General features: G+C 36.9%; 1 protein-coding gene across 3 annotated transcripts in view; it reads right to left on the bottom strand.

Moving 5' to 3' along the window:
* LOC150091666 (terminal uridylyltransferase 4-like) overlaps nucleotides 1–27,452 on the bottom strand; it is a 604,054-nt gene that overhangs the window by 398,212 nt on the left and 178,390 nt on the right. For all 3 annotated transcript variants that reach the window (XM_090376273.1, XM_090376276.1, XM_090376282.1), the window contains 2 exons: nucleotides 19,593–19,809; nucleotides 7,001–7,132 (listed from right to left, as the gene is read on the bottom strand). In XM_090376273.1, the coding sequence (XP_090232399.1) occupies nucleotides 7,001–7,132; nucleotides 19,593–19,809 (349 nt within the window). The remainder of the gene's footprint in view (nucleotides 1–7,000; nucleotides 7,133–19,592; nucleotides 19,810–27,452) is intronic.

Below are 27,452 nucleotides of genomic sequence, written 5' to 3'. Positions count from 1 at the left end.
ATGTCCTGGATAAAATTAATTTTCCATGGATTCATCTGAACCTGGAAAGCCAAAGTTATAATCTTTCCTTTATCTGGAATAGTTTGTTATTTGTTTGGGTTTACAAGATTTAAACCCATTTTTCTTTCAAAGTTCTTTCTATTATCAATTTATAGTCTGTATATGGTACTAGAAACTCCACTGTAGTAGAGTTCATTGGGTTTTTCGTCACTTCATTTGCTACCTCATTCCCTGGAATACTGGCACATCCCAGGATCCAGCAAAATGAAAGAGACAGGTGTTTTGTACTTAATTGCCTCAAATGGGATCATATTTGCTTCAATGTAACATGGAAACAACTTTTTTAATTTTGCAAGGTACATATTGATAAACAAAAATCAGTATATATTAAGGTCTGTGGGATGGATAATTTGTTAACATGTGACTCTATTGTCAGAGAAACGGGAAACATGCTTTGTAAAAAGGACAGGTGGAACAGGACCAGGGTATGTCTGCCAGGGGCAAAGGTTGATGACTTTGTAGGGTGGCTATCATCTTTTAAGGGCACAAAAGGTGATATAGTTGTACACATTGGCACTAATGATATCAAGAGTAGGAGACCGGCAGAATTACTTAACAAGTACAGGTCACTGTTGGAAAAAAGCCGTGAATCAGAGTTGAATTTGAAAGTGTCCGCAATTCTGCCCAGAAACGATAGGAGGGAGTATATGATGAGAGCCTTGTCGATCAATTCGGCCCTTGAAAGATTGTGCAAGGCTCAAGGGGTAGAAATTTTTTTCAGCCTGGACTGTACTTGTTAACAGGAGAGACTGCTTCTACAGGGATGGGATACACTTAAATAGAAAGGGTGCAAGAATATTTGCTGAAGGTATCGAGGCAGTGTTAGGTGGGTGGAAAAACTGCTAGCTTGGAGGGAGACAAAAACTAATAGATTAACAGTAGCCACTGGCAGAGGTGAAAGAGATTCTTGCACTGCTTCTATTGGAATGCGCAGAAGCCTGAAAAACAAGATACAGGATATTTCAGAGACTGCTGGGAGTCATTGCGGTACAAGTAAACACATGGGTTGTGTTAGGTTAGCTAAGAATTGAAACAGGTGCATGTATACTTGCGCGTACACCAATGCTAGGAGTTTAGTAAATAAATTTGATGAATTTGAGGTATTGCTCAAAACATCAAAGGCAGACACTGTTGGGATATCAGAGATGTGGTGTCACACAGATATAAGGAATGCAGAATTGGAATTTGGGGAGTACAACGTCTACAGAAAGGATAGACAGGATAGGAAGGGAGGAGGGGTTATGCCATTAGTTAAGAAACACACAAAATCCAAGGAAGTGAAGCCAGTCGACATCGCTGAACAGTGCAGTGTCGAGTCAGTTTGGTGTGACATAAGCATTGGGAGATCAAAATTGAGAGTAGGAGTGTGCTATAGGCCTAATGACTCTGATGAGTATAATAAGAAACTGTACAGGGAAATAGAGTGGGCAAGTAAATCAGAGAGTCTTATAATGGGGTTTTTTATTTCCCAGATATTGACTCTAATTTGGGGGCTGGTCACTCACACACTAGCAAGGCTTTTGTGGATTTATTGGATGATTGTTTTCTACATCAGCATGTTCGGGAGGCAACTAGATGGAGTATTACTCTTGATTTGATTATCAGTAGTGATTTTTCATGCATTAAGAATCTGCAGATAAATGAACCACTAGGTGGAAGTGATCACAGTGTGCTGAAGTGGGATTTACTCAAAGAGGTAAATACCATTAGGGGTAAAGAGAAGGGTTATTGCTTTTGTAAAGGCGAGTACGATGGACTGAGACAGTATTTAAATTCTATACAGTGGGACCAACTGATGATGTTACGAACAGCAAATTTAAAATGGGAAGCATTCAAAGAACTTATCTTGAAAGCTACTAGGCTTTACATACCAACTAAGAAATATTGTTCAAGGTTCATCTGACATCCTAAATGGATGTCAGATGAACTAATGAGACATATGGCAGAGAACAAAAATGCATGGGATACATACAAATTAACACGTGACACAGAAGCCTATGATAGATACAAGTTGATCAGTAACCAAGTTACAAAGGAGGTTAGGCAGGCGAAGGCAGATTACGAGAAATATTTGGCAAGGGATGCAAAGAAAAACAGCAAAGAGTTCTTTACTTATATAAACTTTAGTAGGAAGGGGATGAATCAGATTGGTCCACTTGATATCATTGGGTCAACTGTTGATGATCCTGCTCAGGTAGCTAACAAACTAAATGAATATTTTGCGTCGACATTCACACATGAGGAGTTATTCAGCAAGGGGAATGCCAGAGGTGTATTCAACTCTGGCAGTAAGCTAGAGAATCTTGTAATAACTGAGAGTAAAGTGGAGGAGAAATTGTTGAAGATAAACACAAGAAAGGCACCTGGGGTGGATGGGATCTATCCAGTTATATTAAAGGAGGCAGCAAAGGAAGTAAGCAAACCCATAGCCATAATTATGAGAGCTTCCTTGGACTCAGGGGAGGTACCCACAGACTGGAGAAGTGCAAATGTGATCCCAATTCACAAAGGAGGATCAAAGGCTGACACAAGTAATTATAAACCTGTGAGTTTAACTTCTGTTCCAGGAAAATTAATGGAGGCACTAGGTAAAGAAGCACTGCAGGATCATCTAGACTAGACTTCAGTTATAGCTCGGACACAGCATGGTTTTGTTAAGGGGAAGTCTTGCCTGACCAATTTGATTGGATACTACGATGTAGTCACAAAAGAACTGGATGCAGGGAATAACTTTGATATTATATACTTGGATCTTAGAAAGGCTTTTGATACTGTTGCACATGGAAGACTGCTACACAAATTGGAGCAGTGTGGCATTGGAGGCAAATTGTTGCTATGGATAAAGGGGTGGTTGAGGGGGAGAAGACAGAGAGTGGTAATCAATGGACACTGCTCATCGTGGACTGATGTTATTAGTGGAGTCCCTCGGGGTTGACTGTTGGGTCCATTATTGTTTTCTGTATTTATAAATGATATTGATGATGGTATATCAAGCTTAATGTCCAAGTTTGCAGACGATACGAAGGTTGGCAGGGTTGTCAAGTTGTCAAGCAGGGTTGACACTATGTTGCTGCAACAGGATCTGGAAAGGTTGAGCAGATGGGCTGAGAGGTAGCAAATGAAGTTTAACATTTGCCACCTCTCAGCCCAGTAAAGTACTACATATGGGAAACAGCAACCCCAGAGCAACGTATCAACTCCGTGGTACTACACTGACAGTGGTAGAGAATGAAAGGGACCTAGAGGTCGTTGTGCAGGCAGATATGAAGTTCTCTGAGCAGTGCAGATGGGCTGCAAGAGTAGCTCATTGTGTACTGTCAATGATATATAGGAATTTTTCTAGCAGGGATAAGGAAGTGATTATTCCCTTGTATAAGGCAATGGTCAGGCCACACAGAGTACTGTATACAGGTCTGGAGGCCTCATTTCAAGATGGATGTAGAGCTGCTGGAACGAGTACAGAGAAGAGCAACAAGATTAGTAAATGAAACAAAGGGATGCTCTTACAAAGAAAGGCTTAAGTTTTGCAAATTACAGTGTCTGGAGACTAGGCACCAGCGAGGTTACTGTTGTTTGGTTTTTAGGAGCATTAGCAACTAAGGCCATATTGCTCCGGGATATGCGGTGGTCATTCCCTGACCTTTCCGCATCCTCCGTATTTGGTGGTGACGGGCTCGAACCCCGGTCTAATCAAGAAGCGTGTGCTACGCACTGCTGCTCCTTCCCACCTGGCTACGGAGGCACTACCAGTGAGGTGATCTGATAGAGGTGTATAAAGCCTTGAATGGTTTGAGCATGCTCAATGCTGATGGGATTCTTCCTCTTGCTCAGAATAATCACCTGAGAGGGCATAAATTCAAATTGAGGAAAGGCAGATGCAGGATAGACGTGTGGAAATTTGCCTTTAGCCAGCGGGTGGTTGGTTGGTGGAACAGACTTACATCCCTTGTCGTGTAAGTTGATAGCCTAAATAAGTTTAAGGCTCAGCTGGACAGGTATTTCGATCGAACAGAAGTGTGAAGTGGAAGTGGTTTTTTTTTTTTTTTTGGCTGATGCTGCATAAGCTTGCTTTCTTGAATCAAATGCCTCTACTAATGCTAATGTTCCAGTGCTAGCTGAATTGCATACAATTCTGCTGTATACACAACGCTTTCTACTGAAAGGAAGATAAAGATATGATATGTGACGATTGAGATATTGCTGCTGCTCCCACATCAGTTTGTGTTTTCAATCCATTGGTGTATACCTGAACTTTCTGTGAGCTGTCCGAGGAATGGACTACATACATAGGCTGGATCAAGGATGTTATGTTTGGTGGTAAAAACATGGTCTCCATATCCTCTTCTTTAAGTTCCTCACATTGAGATGTGAAGAAGTTGTATCCAGAAAGCAAACAGTCTCTTCAGCCAAGTTTATTTTCTCCAAGTGTTTCTTTACAGAAAGCAAAAATTCATGGAAAAACACACACACACACATACACTTTGAATAATGCAGAGTCCTGATTTCTGCCAGTAGCAGTAAACTGGTAAAGAACAATTTATATTTTGTTGAAAGCTCTAGGATTAATCGATTTATCAACAACAAAAAGCAGTAATTTGTACTACATTGTTGCAGGCAAGCTACCATGATTCTCTCAATTTGGTTTTTGTACCTGGTGCTGCAGACCCCCCCCCCCCACAAACCACTTTTTTTTTTCTTTTGCTATCTTTTCTGTAGGTAACATCTTATAATTTAAACCTGATTAGTCCTTTTGTTGAGCTGTTCTCCAATCAATTTTTATCTTCTGGTAAATGATCTTAAATCTCTAAATTTTTTAGGTTTTTTTTTTTTTTTTTTTTTTTTGGAAAAGATCTTTAAATGCAATACACTTGGATTTCAGGAAAGCAAAAGCTTTCCTGAAATCCATTTTGATACCTTTGCACAATGAAGACTGCTGTACAAATTGGAGCAGTATAGTATTAAGGGAAAGTTGCTGCTATGGGTAAAGGGATGGTTAAGTGGGAGATTGTTTGTTTGTTATTTGGTTTTTAGGAGCATTAGCAACTAAGGCCATATTGCTCCGGGATATGCGGTGGTCATTCCCTGACCTTTCCGCATCCTCCGTATTTGGTGGTGACGGGCTCGAACCCCGGTCTAATCAAGAAGCGTGTACTACGCACTGCTGCTCCTTCCCACCTGGCTACGGAGACACATTAAGTGGGAGAAGACAGAGAGTGGTGATCAAATGACATTGCTATTCATGGACTAATGCTATTAGTGGAGTCCCCCAGGGTTCAGTGTTGGGATCATTGTTGTTTTCTATATTTAGCAATGATACTGATGAAGTTATATCAGGCTTAATGTCCAAGTTTGCAGACAACACAAAGTTTGGCAGGGTTGTTAATGACAGTAATGACAGCACACTACTGCAATACAATCTAGAAAAGTTGGGCAGAGGGGCTAAGAGGTGGCAATTGAAGTTTAACATTGACAAATGTAAAGTACTGCATATGGGTAGCAGCAACCCCAGAGTAACTTACCAACTGTGTGGTACTACACTCAGAGTAGTGGAGAATGAAAAGGGGGGTGGGGTTAATTGTGAAGTCAGATATGAAGTTTTCTGCACAGTGCAGACAGGCTGCCAGAGCAGGTCATGGGGTCTTGTCAATGATATACAAGAATTTTGCTAACAGGGATAAGGAGGTGATTATCCCTTTATATATGGCTGGTGAGGCCACACCTTGAGTATTGCATACAGGTCTGGAGGCTTCATTTTAGGAAGGATGTAGAGCTACTGAACGAGTATAGAGAAGGGCAATGAGATTGGTGAGGGGGAGCAAAGGGTTGCTCTTACCAAAAACGACTTAAGTTCTGCAAATTGCAACGTCTGGAGACCAGGCACCTGTGAGGTGATCTGATTGAGGTGTATAAGGCCTTGATTGGTTTGAGCAAGCTGAATGCTGATGGGATTCTTCCTCTTGGTCAGATTGCAACATCTGAGAGGGCATAAATTCAAGATGAGGAAAGACAGTTGTAGAATAGATGTGCATAAATTTGCCTTTAGCCAGCAGGTGGTTAATTGTTGGAAAAACGTCCATCTGTTATTGTGGAAGTTGATAGCTTAAATAAATTCAAGGCTGAATTAGACAAACTTTGGGAGCAAATGGGTGGCTGAAATGGGAAGGTGGATTTTTTTTTTTTTTTTTTTTGGCTGATGCTATATAAGCTTGCTTTCTTGCATCATATGCCTCTACTAATGCTAATGCAGAGGCTATCCAACACTCACTGGATAGCCCTCAAGTATTGGACTTGCCGTAAACTCTCTAAACCAGCAATCTCTTCGTGTAAGGCCAAGGTCTTTCATTTAATGCTATTTGAAGTTCCATGTTGTCTTTCTTGTATAAGCCAGTCATAATGTAATTTATGGCTTTGTTTTATGCAGGGTTTTGGTTTCTTTAATGTGGTGCAAGAACTTAATGACCTGTAGGAAACACAATGAGTGTAAAATCCTTCTAGTTTTTTTTTTCTTTTTCCAATCTTTTATAGTAGTCTAGAGACTCACCTTTAAGTCTTTCCATCCAACTTAGTTTCATAGAAACAAGTCTCTTCCTTTCTCACCCATATTTCATTACATAATATTTATGTAATATAAATTAAATTACATATGGCAATTACATCAACATTAATTTTAAAGTGTGTTTGCACCAGTTTAGTTTCAAACTGGTGCAAACACAGTTTGAAACTAACACGCAACTGACCTCTCAGGAAGCACAGACCTCAACAGGAGAACATAGTGTATTAAACTAGCCATGATTCTCTCATGGCTAGTTTAGTCATGCATACTAGACTTTAATATTCATGGTACGTTTTAGAGAAGATTAAGTGGAGGTCGGTTAAGAGGGCTTCTGTTGCATGTTTAATAATATAAGACCAAATTAAAATAACATTCTGTATCCTTTACCTTTCTTAATTATCTCATATATGGCAGGTAGCACATCTGAATTCATCAATTTACCTATTATGGTGATGTTGATATCTGACCCTTTTAGTGCTAAGCCATTTTCTATAGATCCATAAATATGTGCTTGACATTCTGCAAAGTAACATGCTAAAATTTCAGTAAAAATATTCTGATGAAATAAAAACAAACAGATTCACAATTAAAAGAAAAATAAATTAGCACCTGAAATATTAAAAAAAAATCCTTAAAAGACTGAAATTATGTACCAGGTACATAATGGGTTGCTGCCACTCTACTATGAGACTGTTTGTGACTGATAGTGTCACTGATAATGTCACAGCAGCAGCCGTTAAAAATGTCTTTACTGCGGGAACTCATTATGAAACTGGTAGAGTAAAATAAATAAAAAAAGTATTGCTGCAGTAAAGACATTCTGGAGCAATCAATGAGTTCTTCAGGCCGTAAGGCCGGAAATCCAGAATGAGTCAATAAGCAAGTCTGTCGCAGATGAGTTTCAAAGAAGTTTCATACCTGTGTTAATGGATAAACTGATGTCTGCTCTTAATGATCTGTATACTAATATGCAAATCAAAACTGGATGCTTCAAAATTCATAAGTTTTCCAAACAAAATGAACCAGTTAACAGAATCAACACTCAATTCACCGTCCAATCCACAGAGTTAGATATTTTGACCTCACACAATGCTGCCGAATTGGAACGTTGCCCAAAATACCCAGGGAGCCAATCACCTTTCAGAGGAATCTCAATCCCCTATAGCAAGCAGCGAAGCCCCGGCCATGAATTCGTGTCAAGCAGCTGAATAGAGGTGCGCTCCACAAGTGACAGCCCCCCAAATTAGCATCCCACCTCCAAAATTGACCTCAGTTTTACCATCTGTGCTGCTGTCTGAAAGCAGCCATTGCTCACCTGTCATGAACAAACAATCTTGGGCAAAAATCGCTGCTACCCGTTCTGTTTCATCTCAATCAACAGTTAATCAGAACTCTCATTTCCCCAGATCACCCTTTCAAATTAAGTGTCACCCTGCCAATATCAAGGAAAAGTGTCAGATTACGATTGGTACCTCCATATCCTCTATTCTGAGATCGATGAGCAAGCCTTCCACCTCCTAGCACAGAAGCTTTTTTATTTCCTAACTGGGGCCACTGACAACTGCTGAGGAAATTGAGGCTGCAATGAGTAAAGAACTGCATACCAAAGTATCTGCAAATTTACTCAAGAAAATGCAAAATTACTCGTCCTTTAGAGTAGTTTGCGAAAGTTAGGCATTCAAATCTGTTGCATCCACATCTGTATGGCCAGTTGGAACTCTAATCAGGCCTTTTTATGAATCGAAAGACCCAAAACCATCCACTTCAACTTCATCTTATGAGGAAAACCGAAAGATGACACAACTCCCCCCCCCGCATGACTAACTAATTGTGAAACTACACGAGTGTCTCTCGACTGTTGAAAACCACCGCACCACATGTCCAGCTCCAATCATTTTCTTGCCCCAGCTACTGCTTATAAACATAACCCTGCTTTTTAATCACTCTCAATTAACAGTATAATTTCCACCAGGCCTAATCTGTTGAGGTGTTCAAAAGCATCTACAAATAGATCAGCACTTATAAAAATTCCCTTTCAACTCACCCTTAGTTTTCTACCGAAATATTCGGAGCCTCCGAAATAAGCTTGAAACTCTCGAACAACTCTTGTTGTCCAACAGCGTGGATGTAATTTGTCTTTCAGAAACATGGCTTGAACCTGACCAGGAGTCAATAGCCTATGCTCCGACCACTGGATTTTCATCATTCTTCATATCAAGATCACTTTGCTTATTGGAGGCTTGAAAGACGTGTGGAAAGAACAACTCTGTTCTTTCCACACGAGTTTTCCCTGCTCAATGGAATGAATACTCTGTGAGGTCACTGCCTAAGGATAAAGCGCCAACAAGCCTAAAAGAATTCAGACCAATTTCAACTTCTTCCACCCTCCTCAAACTTCTAGAAAAGGTACTCCTTCCAGCATTAAGTAAACAGCTGACGCCACAGAAGCTGAAACAGTTCTATTTCGCAGTTGAAAATAGATCCACCATAACAAATCTCATGGCCGCACAGACATCAATTCTTCAAACCTTCGAAACTAAATCTGAATTAGCTATAGTGCACGCCGATACTATAGCGTCTAGTACTATACTATGTGACGTCTAGGCTGCTTTTGACAGCCTAGATGTCACAGCCCTTCTCAGGCTTCTGCAATTCTTCTTCAGGATTAATGGAGACCTACTAGCTTTCCTCACCGCCTTATTGAGGAATAGAAGTGTCCACCTCACTTTGAAGAAGACCCACTTTACAAGAAAAATCAATGCACAAGTCCCACAAGGTGGTGTCCTGTCTGGCCTTCTCTTCTCAACCATTCTGATTCCTTTCACGAGTCCTCGTGAAAATGCTCTAATATATGCCAACGATATAAAGTTTCTTACCTTAATCCCACCGTCTGCAAACCCAATGGCAATTAGGTCTTCCATCACAGAGAACTTGACCCCCCTTTCAACTTACTTGAAGATGTTTGGATTAAACCTCAACCCTTCAAAATCTGCAATAATGATTTACTCATTGAAACAGCAATCCATTTTGAGAAACCTTGCCCTGCTCAATCAGTTTCAACTTCTCGAAAATCTGCTACCAATTCAACCTTCAGTTTCAGGTACTCTCATCCAAGTGGCTACCTGCCATAAGGATCTCGGTGTCTATTTTGATCCAAAGCTGAAATTTAATGTTCACACAGAATACCTCCAAGCGATTTAACACCCTACGCTGGAGAGCGAAACAACAATTACTTCATTCCAACGATGCCACAACCAGATATCTTCAAGCCACTGTTTATCCGACTATTTCATACGCTGCTGAAATTTGGGCATCTGCATTGCCCTCACTTCAAAAACCGGTGTTCTCGTGTGAATACTGGACCCTGAAATGGGCCACAAATAAGCATCGCCGACCCCCCTCAATGGAGAACAACTGACATTGCTAAGCAGCTAAATGTACCCAGGCTCCCGAGGTTAATTGACAGCAGGTGTTTAATGACTACAGTAAAAATGTACACAGGAGTCATAAACGCCCCAAACATCTGGGATTTCTGTCAGTGGCACAATCCTCCGCCATCCTTGAGGTCAGAGCCCACACTAATCCTCAAATTCAACCGGTTGAAACTGTGTAGTCGGTTCCTACCTGCCCAAGCACTCCCCAAAATTCAGGCACTGCTCCGTCTTGGAGCCGACCTTCAGAAACTGGCTACCGACTACAAATACTGTCACATGCCCCTCGAGTGGAATACATCTGTGGAACTGGGATAATTTCCTCCATATGACGTTCAGTCCTATTTTCATTATTATAATTTAATTTTTACATGTTTAATTTTATGTAACTTATAATTTCCCATGTAACGGTATTTTTTTTTTTTTTTTTGCCAATTAATCTCATTTATAATGTAAAACTCCTGGCCATGTCGCTGTGATGAGTATTATTGTCTCTAGTACATGTTCTGTACTTATCAGCAATAAAGAATTTATTTATTTGTAAATCTCCAATGAAGTATATATTCATACCTTCAAATGGTATTTCACGAACACCGGTTATCTGCTTTAAACACATATCTATAATCGATAATAGTTCTGCACTAATCATACTAACTTCATCGATTATAATAGTATGTATGTGTTGAAATGCAGTTCTATATTGTTGAAGAATTTCATTTCAAAGTTGAAAATTATTTGATAGACATATACGGAAAGCAGAATGCACTGTCGTAACATCGATTGCCACAATGGCATTGCCCATGGAGGCACAAGTAACATATGCATTGTGAATATGTAATACATTACAAAAGCTATTATACATTTCCATCAATAATTAAAAGTAAATAGAAAAATACTTGTATCCATTCATGTATCTAATTATCAATTTGACGATAGATAGTTTCAAGTAATAATGCACGTTGTTATTTATTAGTACTACTCATCAAACGACAGTATTCTTCTCTTGCTTCCTAACAACAGATGATAATTTATCCATCATCTCCATTCTCATCTCCTCATCAATAGTTTTCTTGTAGGTAAAGGAATCACCATCAATTTCTTTTGATTTAAGAAATTCTTCATTTTTTTCCACCACCAGTCCATTTTCATCATTCTCATCAAGTTCGATACAAAGCTGCCTACAAATTGCTAGCGTCTTTTCAATATCAATATCAGATTCAAACTCTTTTCTTCTCAAGGTAAATTATCTCTTTGTTGGTTTCATAAAGTTCAAAATATCTATTTTCATTCAAAATTTCATTCTCCTCGTTGATAAATGGTATGTGTAAAGTTACCATTTGGCATATATGTTAATGAAGACATGTTGTATTATAATTCCGATACTGAATTATTTTAGGAAATTGTCTTTTCACCCATCCCCCTTTCGATAATGAGCAGTAAATTGTGCAAGAGTTATAACTTTTAACGTTTCGCCCCATTTTTCACATTTATCAAAAATACTATCTTTCCATATATCCAAAGACTCACTATCAACTTGTTCATCCAATTCAGCTGTTGATTTACAAATTTCTGATGCTCATGTGGCTATACCATTGGAACATATTCAATCGCTCTTGAAGACATGGGTATTGGGTATCTTAATAAATACCAAGCTGCCTCTTGTGAACTCATCTCCACAGAATTCAATACATCTACACTTAATGCTCGTGTTAGATCGATTATATCCATATCAGGATATTCTTCTTGCAGCTCTATAATTTTCCATTGCATGTTGCTTATTCCTCTGTTTGTTTTATTCACATATTCAACTACATATGCTGCACATGAATATTCTTCTATGATAAATTGTAAATCCGAATTAGACTTGAGCACTCCTAAAATCCAAGGATTGTAATTATTCATAAATTTCTCTTCTATCTTGCATTTAAGAAATATACATAGTCGTTTGATACCAGCCCTCAAAATATTTAGATATTCTTCTTCTGATTGGCATTGATTTGATTTAAGGAATTCTTTGAAATTAACATTATTATCCAATTCTAATGAGTGGCGCATTTTACGATATTTTTTGCAATAAGCTGATCTTCAATTGTCATCTGTGGCCATCGGTATCAATATACGAGTTTGTGACATTGGCCAAAAAAAGGTGCTTCAAATCAACATTCACATTGGTTTGCATTATTATTTTTATAACAGGTAAAAGTATATTTATGTTGAGCATGTAAATGTGAATAATCTGAAGTTTTCTCTACAGAACATAATGTACCTATCATTTGGATTGCTTCTTCCATCCCACCTTTTTCTTCTAATGGTACAGAGGGTGCATTGTTCATCCATAATAATATACATGCATGTGGACTTCCTCGATGTTGAAATTCAATGCATTTAAAGAAATTCACAATATATTTCCCAAAAGGACTATAGGTTTTCTATTTTAAAATTTTAAGTATACCCGCAACAATTTTATTAAAGTATATGGCACATGTTATGGGGTCTTAATTTATTAATGTAACTCTTTCCATGTAAGGTAGATCCATAACTTCGTTAGTTGTAATTTCTCGTTTATATCTGAATTTGTATAACATACATAGTAATATGGGCCATGTTGGTTCACACACACTCAACATCAAAAACTGTAGGTTTTCCTAATTGAAAAATCGTGGCAAACACATTTTGTTTACGTTGACGTCATCCAATAATATGCTGAATTGGGAATTGGTTTTAGAAATGCCAAGTTAAACTCTAATGACTTGTTTATAAATTCTTTCGATTCCAATATAGAGCGAGTAACGTTAGCTGTTATTCCTACTGATTTAAATACAATTTGCAAATTTTCTGAGGTACGAATTCACATAATTTTCATTGCCATATACAGCAAATGCTGGGGAGTTACTCCAGAATGATCAAATCTATGAATTTCACTTGATGCCATCATAAAGGGAGTAATTTTCAATCCATTTTTAAATTTTCGTACATATCCAAAATATATAGCTGGAAAAGAAAATTCTTCTGAATGTATATCAAATATGAAACTTGTTGGAGATGATTTCTGACCCGGTGCTATACATAAATATTTATCTTCAGACCATAATGTTCTTGAATTAACAATAGTTCATCATCATTGCTGACAAGTTCCACAAATTCATCTGAATGCTCCTGTTCACTATCATCATTCGTCCCCAAGAAATCATCACTCACCTTTATGCCATAGAATTTATACAAAGGTGAATTTATCAAATACTGTAACCATATTTTCACTATTTTCTTCTGCACACATCCTTGTAGATATGATGATTTATGTATGATATTTTGTTTTATATGTACATTAATGGCATAATCTAATTCTCTGAACCATTATATTTATGTTAACTGGTACATTTATTACTTGTCCAATGATCCCATATTGTCCGTGTTCATAACGTAAACGATGAATTTGCATAAAGGATAATCGCAGTGATATAAAACGCTCGGTTACAACATCCATGGAGGCAAATCAGTAGGATATGTTGGATATATAAATCCATTTGACGTGGCCATAGTTGGTATCCGTCCCTCTTTTAATGAAGTGACATGTATTACATGTCACGAAAGTACTCACTTCTTGTAAAGGAAATTCATTTTGAAGTAATATATATGAAGTTGTTGGAAATGGTTTCAAATCTAATTGAAACCAAAAACGATCACAAACATTACAACTAAATCCAAATGGGTTGTTGTACACTAGTTTTTCAAACTCCCTGTCAGCTAGTGTAGACTATAGGGGTGTAATCAGGTATCTCGTTATTAGCTATTTCTAATTTCTCTTTTTTCATGCACGATATTCCTTCATTCATTCTGCTGTTGTTTCAGATTCCTGATAAGTAACAGGCATAGTAGGACTCTGTGGTTGACAAGTATCAGGTATAGTAGAACTCTGTGGTTGAATTTCATTATGATTTGGAATAGTTTGAATTCCTAATTTCCTTTTCTTCTGTTCACAATATTCCTTCATCATGTCAGCTCGAGTTTTTCTGGGTGCAGTTTGAGAAGTCCCAGGCATGACAAAACACTCTTGTTGAATTTCATCTGGATTCACATTTCTGTCCAATTTCCCTTTCTTTCTTTCACAATATTCCTTTGAATGCTGGGCTGTAGATTTTGGCACAGTCACTTGCATATTAATCATTATGCTGATATAAAGGTATAACACAGCGCATCACTGCTCAATTGTGCCTGTTGTATCACTGCAACTTGTTGTGTACAATTGAGTTTACTTGGGCGCATGCATTGTACTTGTTGCATCACTGCACGCAACAAGTACAACGCATGCACCCAAGAAAAGACGTTTTTAACATCAAATACGACGCATGCACATCTGGTTTCGTGATGATTTTATATAATGATTTCTAGGTAACTTAATACTTTTTTTCCAAATAGATGATCAATGAAAAGATCTGGTGTTTGGATCCTCCACCACAGACTATTGCAGATATCTACAGGAGGCAATCCTGGCAACATGGTACAATATACTCCCCTGCAGAATCCATGCCTTGTCATGTGCTGGTGGTACTGGCAGCAAGAGGAGAACATACTCACATATCAACTGACCATCTGTCATACATACATATATATATATAATTTCTATAATTTAAAAATTTTAAAATTATAGAAGATAAAGATTTAAGGAACCTTATGAAACAGGGTTTTAAATTCAGGCCCAACTACAAGATTAAATGTAATAAAGCTAGAAAAGAGTTATACTGTGACCTAATACAGTTCAGTTCAAATTATCCCTTAAATATGAAGTACCTAAATCGAAGAATTCAACGGCTGGATTAGGTGCGTACTAGATGACAGCACAAACCTAATCAAAAACTTTGAACATGAACAAACGACAATAGTTAATTATGCAAACATAAATATGCAGATTAAAGAATTACAGAGTAAATTCGTAATCAGTGTAGATAAAGCAACCAACAACTTCGCCATTATATGTAAAAAATTCTATGCTGATACACTGAAAGATGAAATTAAAAAAGCAACACATGCAAGAGAGTCAGTAACAACATGAGAAGCACAGTGAACAAGATACTGGCATTACACAAAAAATTAAAAGCAAGAATAGACAATATTAATTTTCCATTCTTATATATGATACCCAAATTCCATAAAGCACCAGTTAGTTTCAGATACAGTGGATTCCGGTTATTTGGGCCACCGGTTAATCGGGGCAGCTGTTTATTTGGAGAAAATCTTAAAAAACAGAAACCAATGGAGAAAATAGCCAGGGTTTACTTCACTTAATTGGGACAGCATGCCGTTTAATCGGGGCAGGAGACCGCAGCACTGGAGATTACCCTACGATTGTCTCCAACGGTACCACTTGGTTCGGTCGAAATTCTGGAGGTCACAACCATAAAACAATAAAAACAATTAGCAGTCACCTGTTTATTGGGCTTTTCTGTTAGTGAAATCTATCATAAATGGACAGTAAACTCGATCTTACTGAATTTGCGATAATACCGACAGCTGGAATTCTGTGGGTTAATATGGTGAAATGTGTTTACACTTCCATGAAATCTTCAATCATATAAAAAAAATATAATTTCAGATCTTCTCTTCATTCCTATTTTTAAAGCTTTGTAACTCATTACTCCGTTCTCACTAGCGCGTATCATGTTACTTGCAATTTGTGTGTGCCGTGTTCTTTGTTATTGATTGCTTATCTTTTTACTGTTTTAAATTTTAACCCCCACCCACAAATGTCAGTGAACAGAAATGTCAACTAGTTCGTATGTACTTATTACAGTACATATTAATTATTCCGATTATCATGTATATTCTTCCGATTTTCATGTATCATTTAATTTTTTAATTGGTAAGGTTAATAAAGGGTAAATTTGTGCTTAATATATCATTGCTTTTATAGCCTATGGAGAATATTCCTCCTATTTTCGCTAATTAGAATCGCTTTTTAATAGAATTAAAATTCAATTCACAAACATGATCACAATGATCGGTGCTTACTGCACATCGTATAGTGAACGGTACTTTACTATGCTACCTATCAATTCATGTTACGATGGTGACTCCATCGTAACGTGATTTGATTGTACAGTGAACCAATTGTAAAGAGGGGTGGGTACATTGTATTTTTAACTATTTACGTGAAACTTCATATAATTGGGGCAGCCGCTTAATTGGGCCAAAATGCACTAGTCCCGATGTGTCCCAAATAAACAGAATGGACTGTATCACCAGTGGAAGAAATTGCTACACCAGTGTTATTGCCAATAAGTTCAAAAAAATACTAAAACAAATGTATACGAACATAGAAGAAACATGGACAATCAATAGTAATGCCAAAGTGATTACAATATATAAAAGAACATCATAATATAATCAAAATAGAAACATGATTTTTCCAACCTATTTACTGCCATCCCATTAGACAAACTAAAAATAGTACTGGACACATACTTTTGGAGATCATGAAGAAAAATTACAAATAAATGAAAGCCAATGTATACAGATTTCTGCCTATTCAACAAATGCATATACGATGGCAAATACATATATAAACAAATGATAGGAGTTCCTATGGGATCCAAATTTTCAGTACGGGCATAAAGGTCTTCTAAACAAGCTACCATCTTATGGTTTGCCAACTGTTTTTTGTAATTGGTTATCCAGTTTTCTCTCAGATCACTCACTGAGGGTGATGGTAGATGGCTCTCTTCTAACTTCTCCAGTAATGCTGGTGTCCCCCAAGGTTCAGTTCTTTCGCTCACTATTTTCCTCTTGTATATTAATGACCTTCTCCCATTGACTGGAAATCCTATCCATAGTTTTGCCAATGATAGCACATTGCATTCCATTTTCCATTTTGAGAAACCTTGCCCTGCTCAATCAGCTTCAACTTCTCGAATATCCACTACTAATTCCTTAAATGCCGATCTCCAGGTAATTCTCCAGTGGGGCAAAGACAACTTAATTGATTTCAATCCTTCTAAAACTCAGTCTTGTCTTATATCTCACAAAAAGGATTCTTCTGCTCCTATGCTTATCTTTGGTGACACTCCAATTTCTAGGCAAAATAATATATCTCTTTTGGGGATTACTCTGACTTCTAATCTCTCTTGGCACAAGCACATTACAACTATTGCTTCCTCTGCATCTAAAAAACTTGGTTTTCTCTTTCACTCTCGGTGTTACTTTTCTTCCAAACAGCTGTTCACTCTGTACAAATCGCAAATCCGCCCTACCATGGGATATTGTTCCCACATCTGAGGCGGTGCCCCCAAAACTTCTCTCAGGCTTCTAGATTCCATTCAGAAGAAGGCAGTTAGGTTAATTAATGACTCCTCTCTAACAGAGTCTCTCCACTCGCTGTCTCATAGATGTACTGTTTCTGCTGCATGCCCTTTCTACAGATACTTCCATGGGCACTGTTCTTCTGAATTGGCTTCTATAATTCCCGCTCTCTCTTCAAAACAGTCCGAACACGTGCCGCAACCAGCCAACATCCATTTACTGTCCAACTTCAAACTCATAGAACCAACTATTCATCTTCCTCGTTTATTCATTCAACTGTTGTTTTCTGGAACAACTTTCTTTTATATGTATTTCCTGAAAATTACAGTCTACAAAAGTTCAAATCTAATTTCAACAAATATCTTCTTTCATCTTCTCAACCTCCAACCCAAGCACGGTACTAAGTACTATAGGTTCTAATACCCCCTCGTGTTTGGGGTTTTCATAAAAAAAAAAAAAAAAAACATATAGTGTAACGGCATAAATAATACGTTATGGATTGAAATTAACTATATAATATCGGTGTAAATACACCATAGTTTACCTATAAGTTTAATTACATACGTAGTGTAATGGCATCATTTAGATTTTATCTCATATTGTGGCTAACTTCACAACGAGATACCAGGTATTGCACTACTTCAAATAAATACATTTCTCTACTAGAGAAATGTATTTATTTGCACTACTTAAAATAAATACATTTCTCTAGTAGAGGAGTCTTCTTCAAATAAATAACTACTTTTTTAAGCAGTATTATTTATTAAGCTTCTTCAAATAAATAATAAATACTACTTCAAATAAATAACGCTTCTCTAGTAGAGGAGTCTTCTCCATTAGAGATAGTAATGCAATACTTGGTATTTTGTTGTGAAGGTAGCCACAATATGAGATAAAATCTAAACGATGCCGTTACACTATGTATGTAGTTAAACTTATGGGTAAATTATGCTGTATTTACACCGATATTTTATATATATACATATACGCACGTGCGCGGGCACACACACACACACACACACACACACACACACACACACACACACACACACACACACACACACACACACACACACACACACAGAAAATCAAATCTGATAGGCAGAAGTAAGGAGTGCCACAAAATAAAATAAATTACTTAAGGTTGCCATTATTAAAAAAAGGTGTTATTCTGCTATTAAATGTAACACAGATTGATACTGCTGCTATAATTTGGACCTAGATGAACTGGCAAATAGCAAATAGAAATAGATAGCTTTAGCAAATTAGTGATAGGGCATATTGAGTGGTGCTAGCGTTCTATTCAATCAATGTACCATTCAATGTATCCTTTAATCAGCAATTTGCTTCATCATTTTCGGGCTTGAAAATTATGAAGCAAATTATTTCAAGCGATTTCACACAATTTTATTATTATTATATTATTTTATTATTAATTATGTGTTTAATTATATGGTATAACACAAGTCCAACTAAGGTTACTTAAATATTTGGCCTTATGGCTCAATAGGTATACTTTTACTCTGAATACCTATATTCTATTTTCTTATTAAATTTCACTTGGCATTTAGGTTCCCTTGGTTTATCATATGACAAATGGTCATATGATAAACGAGGAAGGTCAAGATAAGCAGGGATCTGAAAAATAGTTATGCTACACCTCACAAATTGTTGGACCAGTTCTGGTATAAGACAAAATGACAAAATACCAAACTAAATTTTCTACAAGCCAAGAAATTGGCAATTCCAGGAACCTAGGCACTCCATGATGCCTACTGAAGTCAGTCACAACTTATTTGTATGATGCTGCATCAGTAGCTTCAAAGGGCTTCATACTGCCAAGTATAAATCCTCACAAAAATTTTTCAAATAAATTGAGATTTTTTTTTTTTTTTTTTTACACTCCCAAAGTTTTAATAAAATCTGGTATTATAATTTCATTATTTCAGTAAGTTTTCCAATTTATGTTCTATTTTCTTTTTTTTTTTTTTCTTTACATTTTTTGACATATAAATTTTAATAATTTAATTATATAAGAAAATTAGAGTAAGGTTCACTTGTAATTAGTTACCGAGTTCCTTCCATTGTCATTACTGTCTTAAAGAAATAATTTTTAACTAAAAAATGAATAGCAAATGCTTAGAAACAATTTAGAAAATATAGATTTTTAGTATTTTTATTTTTATATGAATTTTCTCAAAATTATAAGGCTTATTAATTTTTTTTGCTTTAGCATTGAACAATTAATACATCACCTTTGTAGTTACTTAACTTGCCATTTAGCCATTTTATTATCTCTTTACTGTATTTTAGATCTTCATTAGAAATTTTTTTCCTATATACTTGTAATTTTAACAATGATTCAATTTTTTTTAGTTGTTCTTTATGTGGAAAAGGGGATGCACAGGATGTATTTTCAAGCGATTTCACATTTATATCAGCACTGTTTTCTTTGCTTCCACACTTGTGTTCCTAGAAATAAATTTTTGCACATCAGCAAATTTCAAAAAATGCAGAAATTTTATACCAAGATTTAACAAATAATAAAAGAGATTTTCATTTACCTTACTGGCAGAAAAAGTAAGTTCTGCAGCTCTGATCAAGCATTATGTACCATTCTGTGATTCTACATTTTTAAGTTTCTCAGAACACGAAAAAATTTACTCATTACCACCATTTTTTTTCCAACTTGTGATAGAAAGGCTGAAGATGTAATTAATTTATTATTCCAGTTTTCAATAGTTTCCAGTTGTTGTTCACAAATTGTGAATTCATAATTTGTGAATATGGGCTATTCACAAATTATGAATGATCCATGACGTCATCCAGTTTTGAGACTAATATATGTTACTCATTGCTGTAGATTTATTTATTTATTTTACTATTCTTTGCATTCTGTTGCAATTTGACAGAACGATTTGGAATTTTGTTACTCTGATATCAGTATTTCTTTTATTGAAAATTTGTTTCTGGACCATTTACAGATCAAAGAAAGATATAATATGAATTTGCGCCAATCACTCACAACTTTTCAACTTCCTTTCTTTGAAACTTTCATGATTTCAAAGACACTAAATATAAGAACTGACTATACAAATTAGATGGTGATTATTTAAAATGTTTTTGTAAATATTGTAAATGCATGCTGACAGCCAAATTATGTGATATTGAAAGGCATCGTGATTACCAATTAATCGCAAGAAAGATGAACAGCCCTTTAATTTTAAGCATCAGAGAGTATTGCCATTCAAGAAAATTGGCGATACAGAAGGTGCAAGGGCAGAAAGCAGCATAGCATTTTTAATAGCTATGCATTGTGAATTGGGTAATTGATCATAGTTAATCATTGGGTAATTGATCATAACTGTGCAATGTTCATTGGGTAGTTGTTCATTTGAGTTACATTTGTGAATTTCGTTTTTCAGACAGTATGGTAAGTAAGGATTTCAAACTGCAAAAAACAAAATGTATTTCAATAATATGTAATGCTATAGCACTACATTTTGTGGATAATTTAAAACCTGACTTAGGAAATAGAAACTTCAGTTAATTATCGATGAAAGCAATGATATTAGTGTTATAAAAATGTTGGTAACTGTAATACAATACTATTCGAATTTCAAGTATTGATTTGTGGTAACTTTTCTTGACATAATCAAAGCCAATGAATGCAGTGCAGAAGAAATATATGAATCTTTGAAATCATCGCTAAGAAATAATGGATTAAAGTTGCACTGACTTATTGCACTTGTACTGATAATGCATTCGTAATGGTTGGTATTAACAATGATATATAAGAAATTAAACGCTGAGATTCCCTGTCTGCTTCTTATCATGTGCGTATATCATTCACTCCAACTAGCGGTGTTGATGAGTGTCTACCACGAAACAGATTTCTTATTGTTCTCACACACAGCTGTTACACAGGCTAAATATCAGAATCTTTAAAATTTAATGAATGATGGAGTTCCTCATTTGATCACTGATAAAGCACAAAGTGCAGTTATTTTATAAATTTCATTATTCTACAACAAGTTGAAACAAAACAAGGAAGAAAATTTTTACTAATCGTCTGTTGCCTTATAATTTCTTTTTAGATTGTAAAAAAAGAATAAAAGTACACAAAGTGGTCACCTAAAAGGAAGAGGAAAAGAGTCCACAGAAGCACTGGAAAAAGAATTTTTCTAGTGCAATGAAATCCGCCGGGTATTTTGCTGTTATTCTTGATTGTACACTAGATATCGGCCATCAGGAACAGGGCCAGATTAAAGTATTCCTGCACCCTGGGCAGAAAGGTTATTTCAGCGTCCCTTTGCATATCCTAGAAATCTGGGTAAAGGCCCCAACTCTGAGCTATAATCAGCTTCTGGTGCCCCTGTGTCTGCACGGGTAGTGCAGTGGTATCGTCACTGTCCTCCCCACACTGGGTAGAAAAAGCCCAGGTTTGAATCTTGTTGATAACGTGAGGAACTTTGAGGTTTTTCACTCCATGGCTGGGTTAGTCAGTCTCAGGCATAGATAGCAAGGTTCCCTCCCAGAAACTGGGTTTTTTTCCCCAAGGAACTGGGGTTTTTCATCCAGCAAAACAGGCAAATCGACCAGAGAACACACGCAATTTACAGACATAAAAACACATTGGTAGAAGTAATCAATTATGGAAGACCCTAATTTATCCAGCATGGCCAAACAGTGAACAGAGAGTACAGGCAACCCCCATATAACATGGTACTTGTACACCACAGTTTTGTTCTAACACGGTTTGAGAATTGCTAGAAATCTCGCTTAACACGGTATTTTTCAGCTTTTGTGCTGGGAAAACCCTGCTATTATGTTAGATATAATTTTCAACGTTTCCATTCCTTTTTTGTGAATCCCTGCTATTGACTCACTAGTCGTGATATTTTCTAAGTCACCTTCGTGATATTTTTCTAAAGCACATTTCTGGAGGTCACTACCATAAAACAATAAAAACAATGTGCAGTTTCCTGTTTATTGGTCTTTTCTGTTAGTATAATCAATTATAAACAGGTAGTAAACTTGATCTTCTTGCATTTGTGATAGTGCCAATAGATAGAATTCTGTGGATTTTCACATTATTACAGTGAGATGTGTTCTCCTTCCATGAAATATTCAATCCTATAAAAAAAACATAAATAAATTTTCAGAACTCATTATTCCATATCTCACTTCTTCGTATCGTGTTTTTTGTTATTAATTGCTTATCATTTTTACTGTTTCAAATTTTACAACCAAAAAAAAAAAAAAAAAAAATCGTTGAACAGAAATATCAATTAGTTAGTAGGTACATATTACAGTACGTATTAATTAAAACTATATTAAATAAAACTATTAATTAAAACTTAATTAAAAAACTATGCACGCAAGCATAAATTTATTTTTATTTTGCTAACTCGAAAATATTCTTACGATGTTTGTTTATCATTTAACTTTGTTAATTGGTAAGGTAACAAAGTTAAATTTGTGCTTTATATCTAAGTAGGGGTCCCTATGTTTTGTTTTAAGATCCCTGGGTTCTGTGCTATTGAACTTGTGCTTGTTTGAGACCATAAAAAATTGTAACTTCGAAATATGCAGTTTCTGACTTTTAAAGAGAGCAGAAGGTACATGAAATCTAGATGCTGCAGAAGAGGTTGTGCTTAACAGCAATGAAGAGAAAGAAAATTAAATGAACATTCATTATCTCACATATAAGTATCACAGTTTGTAAACATTAGCATTGGCATACGATACAAGAAAGCAAGCTTATGCAGCATCAGGAGTGAAATTGGAGCTTAAAAAAACTCTCCAATTTCACCCCTCCATTCGTTCCAAATACCTGTCCAGTTCAGCCATAAATATATTTAGGCTATCAACTTCCACAACAAAAGATGGAAGTCTGTTCCACCAATCAACTACCCGCTGGCTAAAGGCAAACTTCCACACATCTATCCTACAACTGTCTTTCCTCAATTTAAATTTATGCCCTCTCGGGTGATTATTCTGAGCAAGAGGAAGAATCCCATCAGCAATGAGCATGCTCAAACTATTCAAGGCTTTATACACCTCAATCAGATCACCTCACAGGTGCCTAGTCTCCAAACACTGTAATCTGCAAAACTTAAGCCTTTCTTCGTAAGTGTAACCCTTTGTTCCATTCACTAATCTTGTTGCCCTTCTCTGTACTTGTTCCAACAGCTCTATATCTTTCTTAAAATGAGGCCTCCAGACCTGAATACAGTACTCAAGGTGTGGCCTGACCTGACCATTGCCTTATACAAGGGGATAATCACTTCCTTATCCCTGCTAGAAAAATTCCTATATATCATTGACAAGACACCATGAGCTACTCTTGCAGACCGTCTGCACTGCTCAGAAAACTTCATATCTGCTTGCACAATTACTCACAGGTCCTTTTCATTCTTTCTACAACTGTCAGTGTAGTACCACAGAGTTGATATGTTACTCTGGAGTTACTGCTTCCCATAGGAAGCAGTAACCCCAGAGTAACATGGGGTTACTGCTTCCTATGGGATTGACATGTACATTTGTCAATATTAAACTTAATTTCTCCCCTGTCAGCCCATCTTCTCAAATTTTTCTGTTGCAGCAGTGTACTGTCATTAGTGTCATTAACAACCCTGCCAACCTTCATATCATCTGCAAACTTGGACATTAAGCCTGATATACCATCATCAATATCAGTTATAAATACAGAAAACAACAATGGACCCAACAATGAACCCTGAGGAACTCCACTAATAACATTAGTCCACGAAGAGCAGTGTCCACTGATTACCACTCTCCGTCTTCTCCCACTCAACCATCCCATTATCCATAGCAGCAATTTGCCTCTAATGCCGCACTGCTTCAATTTGCGCACAGTATCAAAAGCCTTTCTAAAATCCCAATATATAACATCAAAGTAATTCCCTGCATCCAATTCTTTTGTGACTACATCATAGTATCCAATCAAATTGGTCAGGCAAGACCTTCCCTTAACAAAACCATGCTGTGTCTGAGCTATAACTGAATTCTTGTCTAGATGATCCTGCAGTGCTTCTTTAACCAGTGCATCCATTAATTTCCCAGGAACAGAAGTTAAACTAACAGGTCTATAATTACTTGTGTCAGCCTTTGATCCTCCTTTGTGAATTGGGGTTGCATTTGCACTTCTCCAGTCTGTGGGTACCTCCCCTGAGTCCAAGGAAGCTCTCATAATTATGGCTAACGGATTGCTTACTTCCTTTGCTGCCTCCTTTAATATAACTGGATAGATCCCTCCAGGTGCATTTCTTGTATTTATCTTCAACAATTTCTCCTCCACTTTACTCTCAATTATTACAAGATCATCTAGCTCACTGCCAGTGTTTATTTCATCTATGGCATTCCCCTTGCTGAATAACTTCCCATGTGTGAATGCAGATGCAAAATATTGATTTAGTTTGTTAGCTAGCTCAGCAGGATCATGAACAGTTGAACCATCGATATCAAGTGGACCAATCTGATTCATCCCCTTCCTTCTAGAGTTTACATAAGTAAAGAACTCCTTGCTGTTTTTCTTTGCATCCCTTGCCAAAGATTTCTCGTAATCTGCCTTCGCCTGCCTAACCTCCTTTGTAACTTGGTTACAGATCAACATATATCTATCATAGGCTTCTGTGTCACATGTTAATTTATATGTATCCTATGCATTTTTCTTCTCTGCCATATGTCTCATTAGTTCATCTGACATCCATTTATGCCTCAACCTTGAACAATATTTCTTAGTTGGTATGTAAAGCCTAGTAGCTTCCAAGATAAGTTCTTTGAATGCTTCCCATTTTGAGTTTGCTGTTGGTAACATCATCAGTTGGTCCCACTGTATAGAATTTAAATACTGTTTCAGTCCATCGTAGTCACCTTTACGAAAGCAATAACCCTTCCCTTTACCCCTAATGGTATTTACCTCTTTGAGTAAATCCCACTTCAGCACACTGTGATCACTGCCACCTAGTGGTTCCTTTATCTGCAGATTCTTAATGCATGAAGAATCACTACTGATAATAAGATCAAGAGTATTACTCCCTCTAGCTGCCTCCCGAACATGCTCATGTGGAAAACAATCATCCAATAAATCCACAAAAGCCTTGCTAGTGTGTGAGTGACCAACCCACAAATTCAAAGTCAATAACGGGGAAATTAAAATCCCCAACTATAAGACTCTGATTTACTGGCCAACTCTATTTCCCTGAAAATTTTTTTATTATACTCATCAGAGTCATTAGGCCTATAACACACTCCTACTCTCAATTTTCATCTCCCAGTACTTATGTCACACCAAACTGACTTGACACTGCACTGTTCAGCGATGTCGACTGGCTGCACTTCCTTGGATTTTATGTGTTTCTTAACTAATAGCATAACTCCTCCTCCTCCTTCCCATCTTGTCTATCCTTTCCTGGACACATTGTACTCCCGAAATTCCAGTTCTGCATTCCTAATATCTGTGTGACACCACATCTCTGATATCCCAACAATATCTGCCTTTGATGTTTTGACCAACACCCCAAATTCATCAAATTTATTTACCAAACTCCTAGCATTGGTGTAAACGCAAGTATGCATGCACCTGTTCCTGTTTCAGCTACCCTAACACAACCCAGGCGTTTACTTGTACCACAATGACTCCCAGCAGTCTCTGAAATCCCCTGCATCTTGTTTTCCAGGCTGCTGCTCATTGCAATAGAAGCAGTGCAACTTTCACCTTTGCCAGTGGCTACTGTTAATCTATTAGTCCGTGTATCCCACCAATCTAGCAGTTTTCCGACCCACCTAACACTGCGTCGATAGTATCAGCAAATATTCTTGCACCCTTTCTATTTAAGTGTATGCCAACCCTGTGAAGCAATCTCTCCTGTTCACAAGCACAGGAAAAATTCTGAGAAAAATTCTACTCCTTGAGCCTTGCACAATCTCTCCAGGGCAGAATTGATCGAGAAGGCTCTCATCATATACTCCCTCCTATCGTGTCTGGGCAGAATTGCAGACACTTTCAAATTCAACCCTAATTCACGGCTTTTTTTCAACAGTGATCTGTACTTGTTAAGTTATTCCGCCTGTCTCCTACTCTTAATATCATTAGTGCCAACGTGTACAACAATATCACCTTTTGTGCCCTTAAAAGATTATATCTGCTCTACAATGTCATCAACCTTTGCACCTGGCAGACAGGCAAGACGTTTGTTCAGTTATTACTATTTAAGTAATATGGCGCAAAGAAGCCTCAGGCTTCCTTGCACCATATGGCTAATAATAATGTTAGACACACAATTAGAGAAAGCAATACTCTTCATCTGATTATCAGCAGTGATTCTTAAGAATTAAGAATATGCAGATAACAACCCCACCAGGTGTCAATGATCACACTGTATTGATGTGTGATTTAAAGCGGTAACTACTGTCAAGAGCAAAGGGAAAGAGCTTTTGCTTTTGAAAAGCAATCTGGGATCTTTGTAGTTACAAAGGTCCCAGAGGGTTTTTAAAAATCTATTCAGCAGCACAATCTGATGATGTTGATCATTTAGGATTTCCTGTTACCAACAGTGAATTCTAAATGGGAAGCATTTGGTGGGGGGAAATCACAGTAACAAGACTTTATATATATACCAACTAAGTTATAATTGTTCTTAGACCTAACTCGTTGTAAGATGGCCTTATGAGACTACTGGCAGAGAATAAAAATGCCTCATATGATTATAAATTATCAAGGAACAGAAACACCTGGAGTACATATAAAGCAGTTCACAATAAGATAGCAAAGGCTTCTTTTACTTATGTAAACATTAAAAGGTAAGGAATGAATTGCATTGGTCTCCTAGATAAGAATGGTTTCACTGTTGATGATCCAACTCCCATTGCTAACAAACTGAATAGGTATTTTGCATCTACATTCAAGTAGGAATTCTTTAGGGAAAGGAATGCCAAAAGTTTATCGAAATCTAACATGGAGCTATTGATTTTGTGATAACTGAGAGGAAAGTGAAACCAAAACTGTTGAAGCTTATCATAAAAAAGGCACCTGAGGTGGTTGGAATTTATCCAATTATACTAGGTGAGACAACAATTGAGGTAAGCAA

This window comes from Mastigoproctus giganteus, chromosome 1, assembly GCF_048544385.1.
Source record: "Mastigoproctus giganteus isolate SK-2022 chromosome 1, ASM4854438v1, whole genome shotgun sequence".
In the NCBI taxonomy this organism is placed as follows: domain Eukaryota; kingdom Metazoa; phylum Arthropoda; class Arachnida; order Uropygi; family Thelyphonidae; genus Mastigoproctus; species Mastigoproctus giganteus.
Note: the sequence above shows the minus strand (reverse complement) of the source record. Positions and strands in the feature narration are given on the sequence as shown.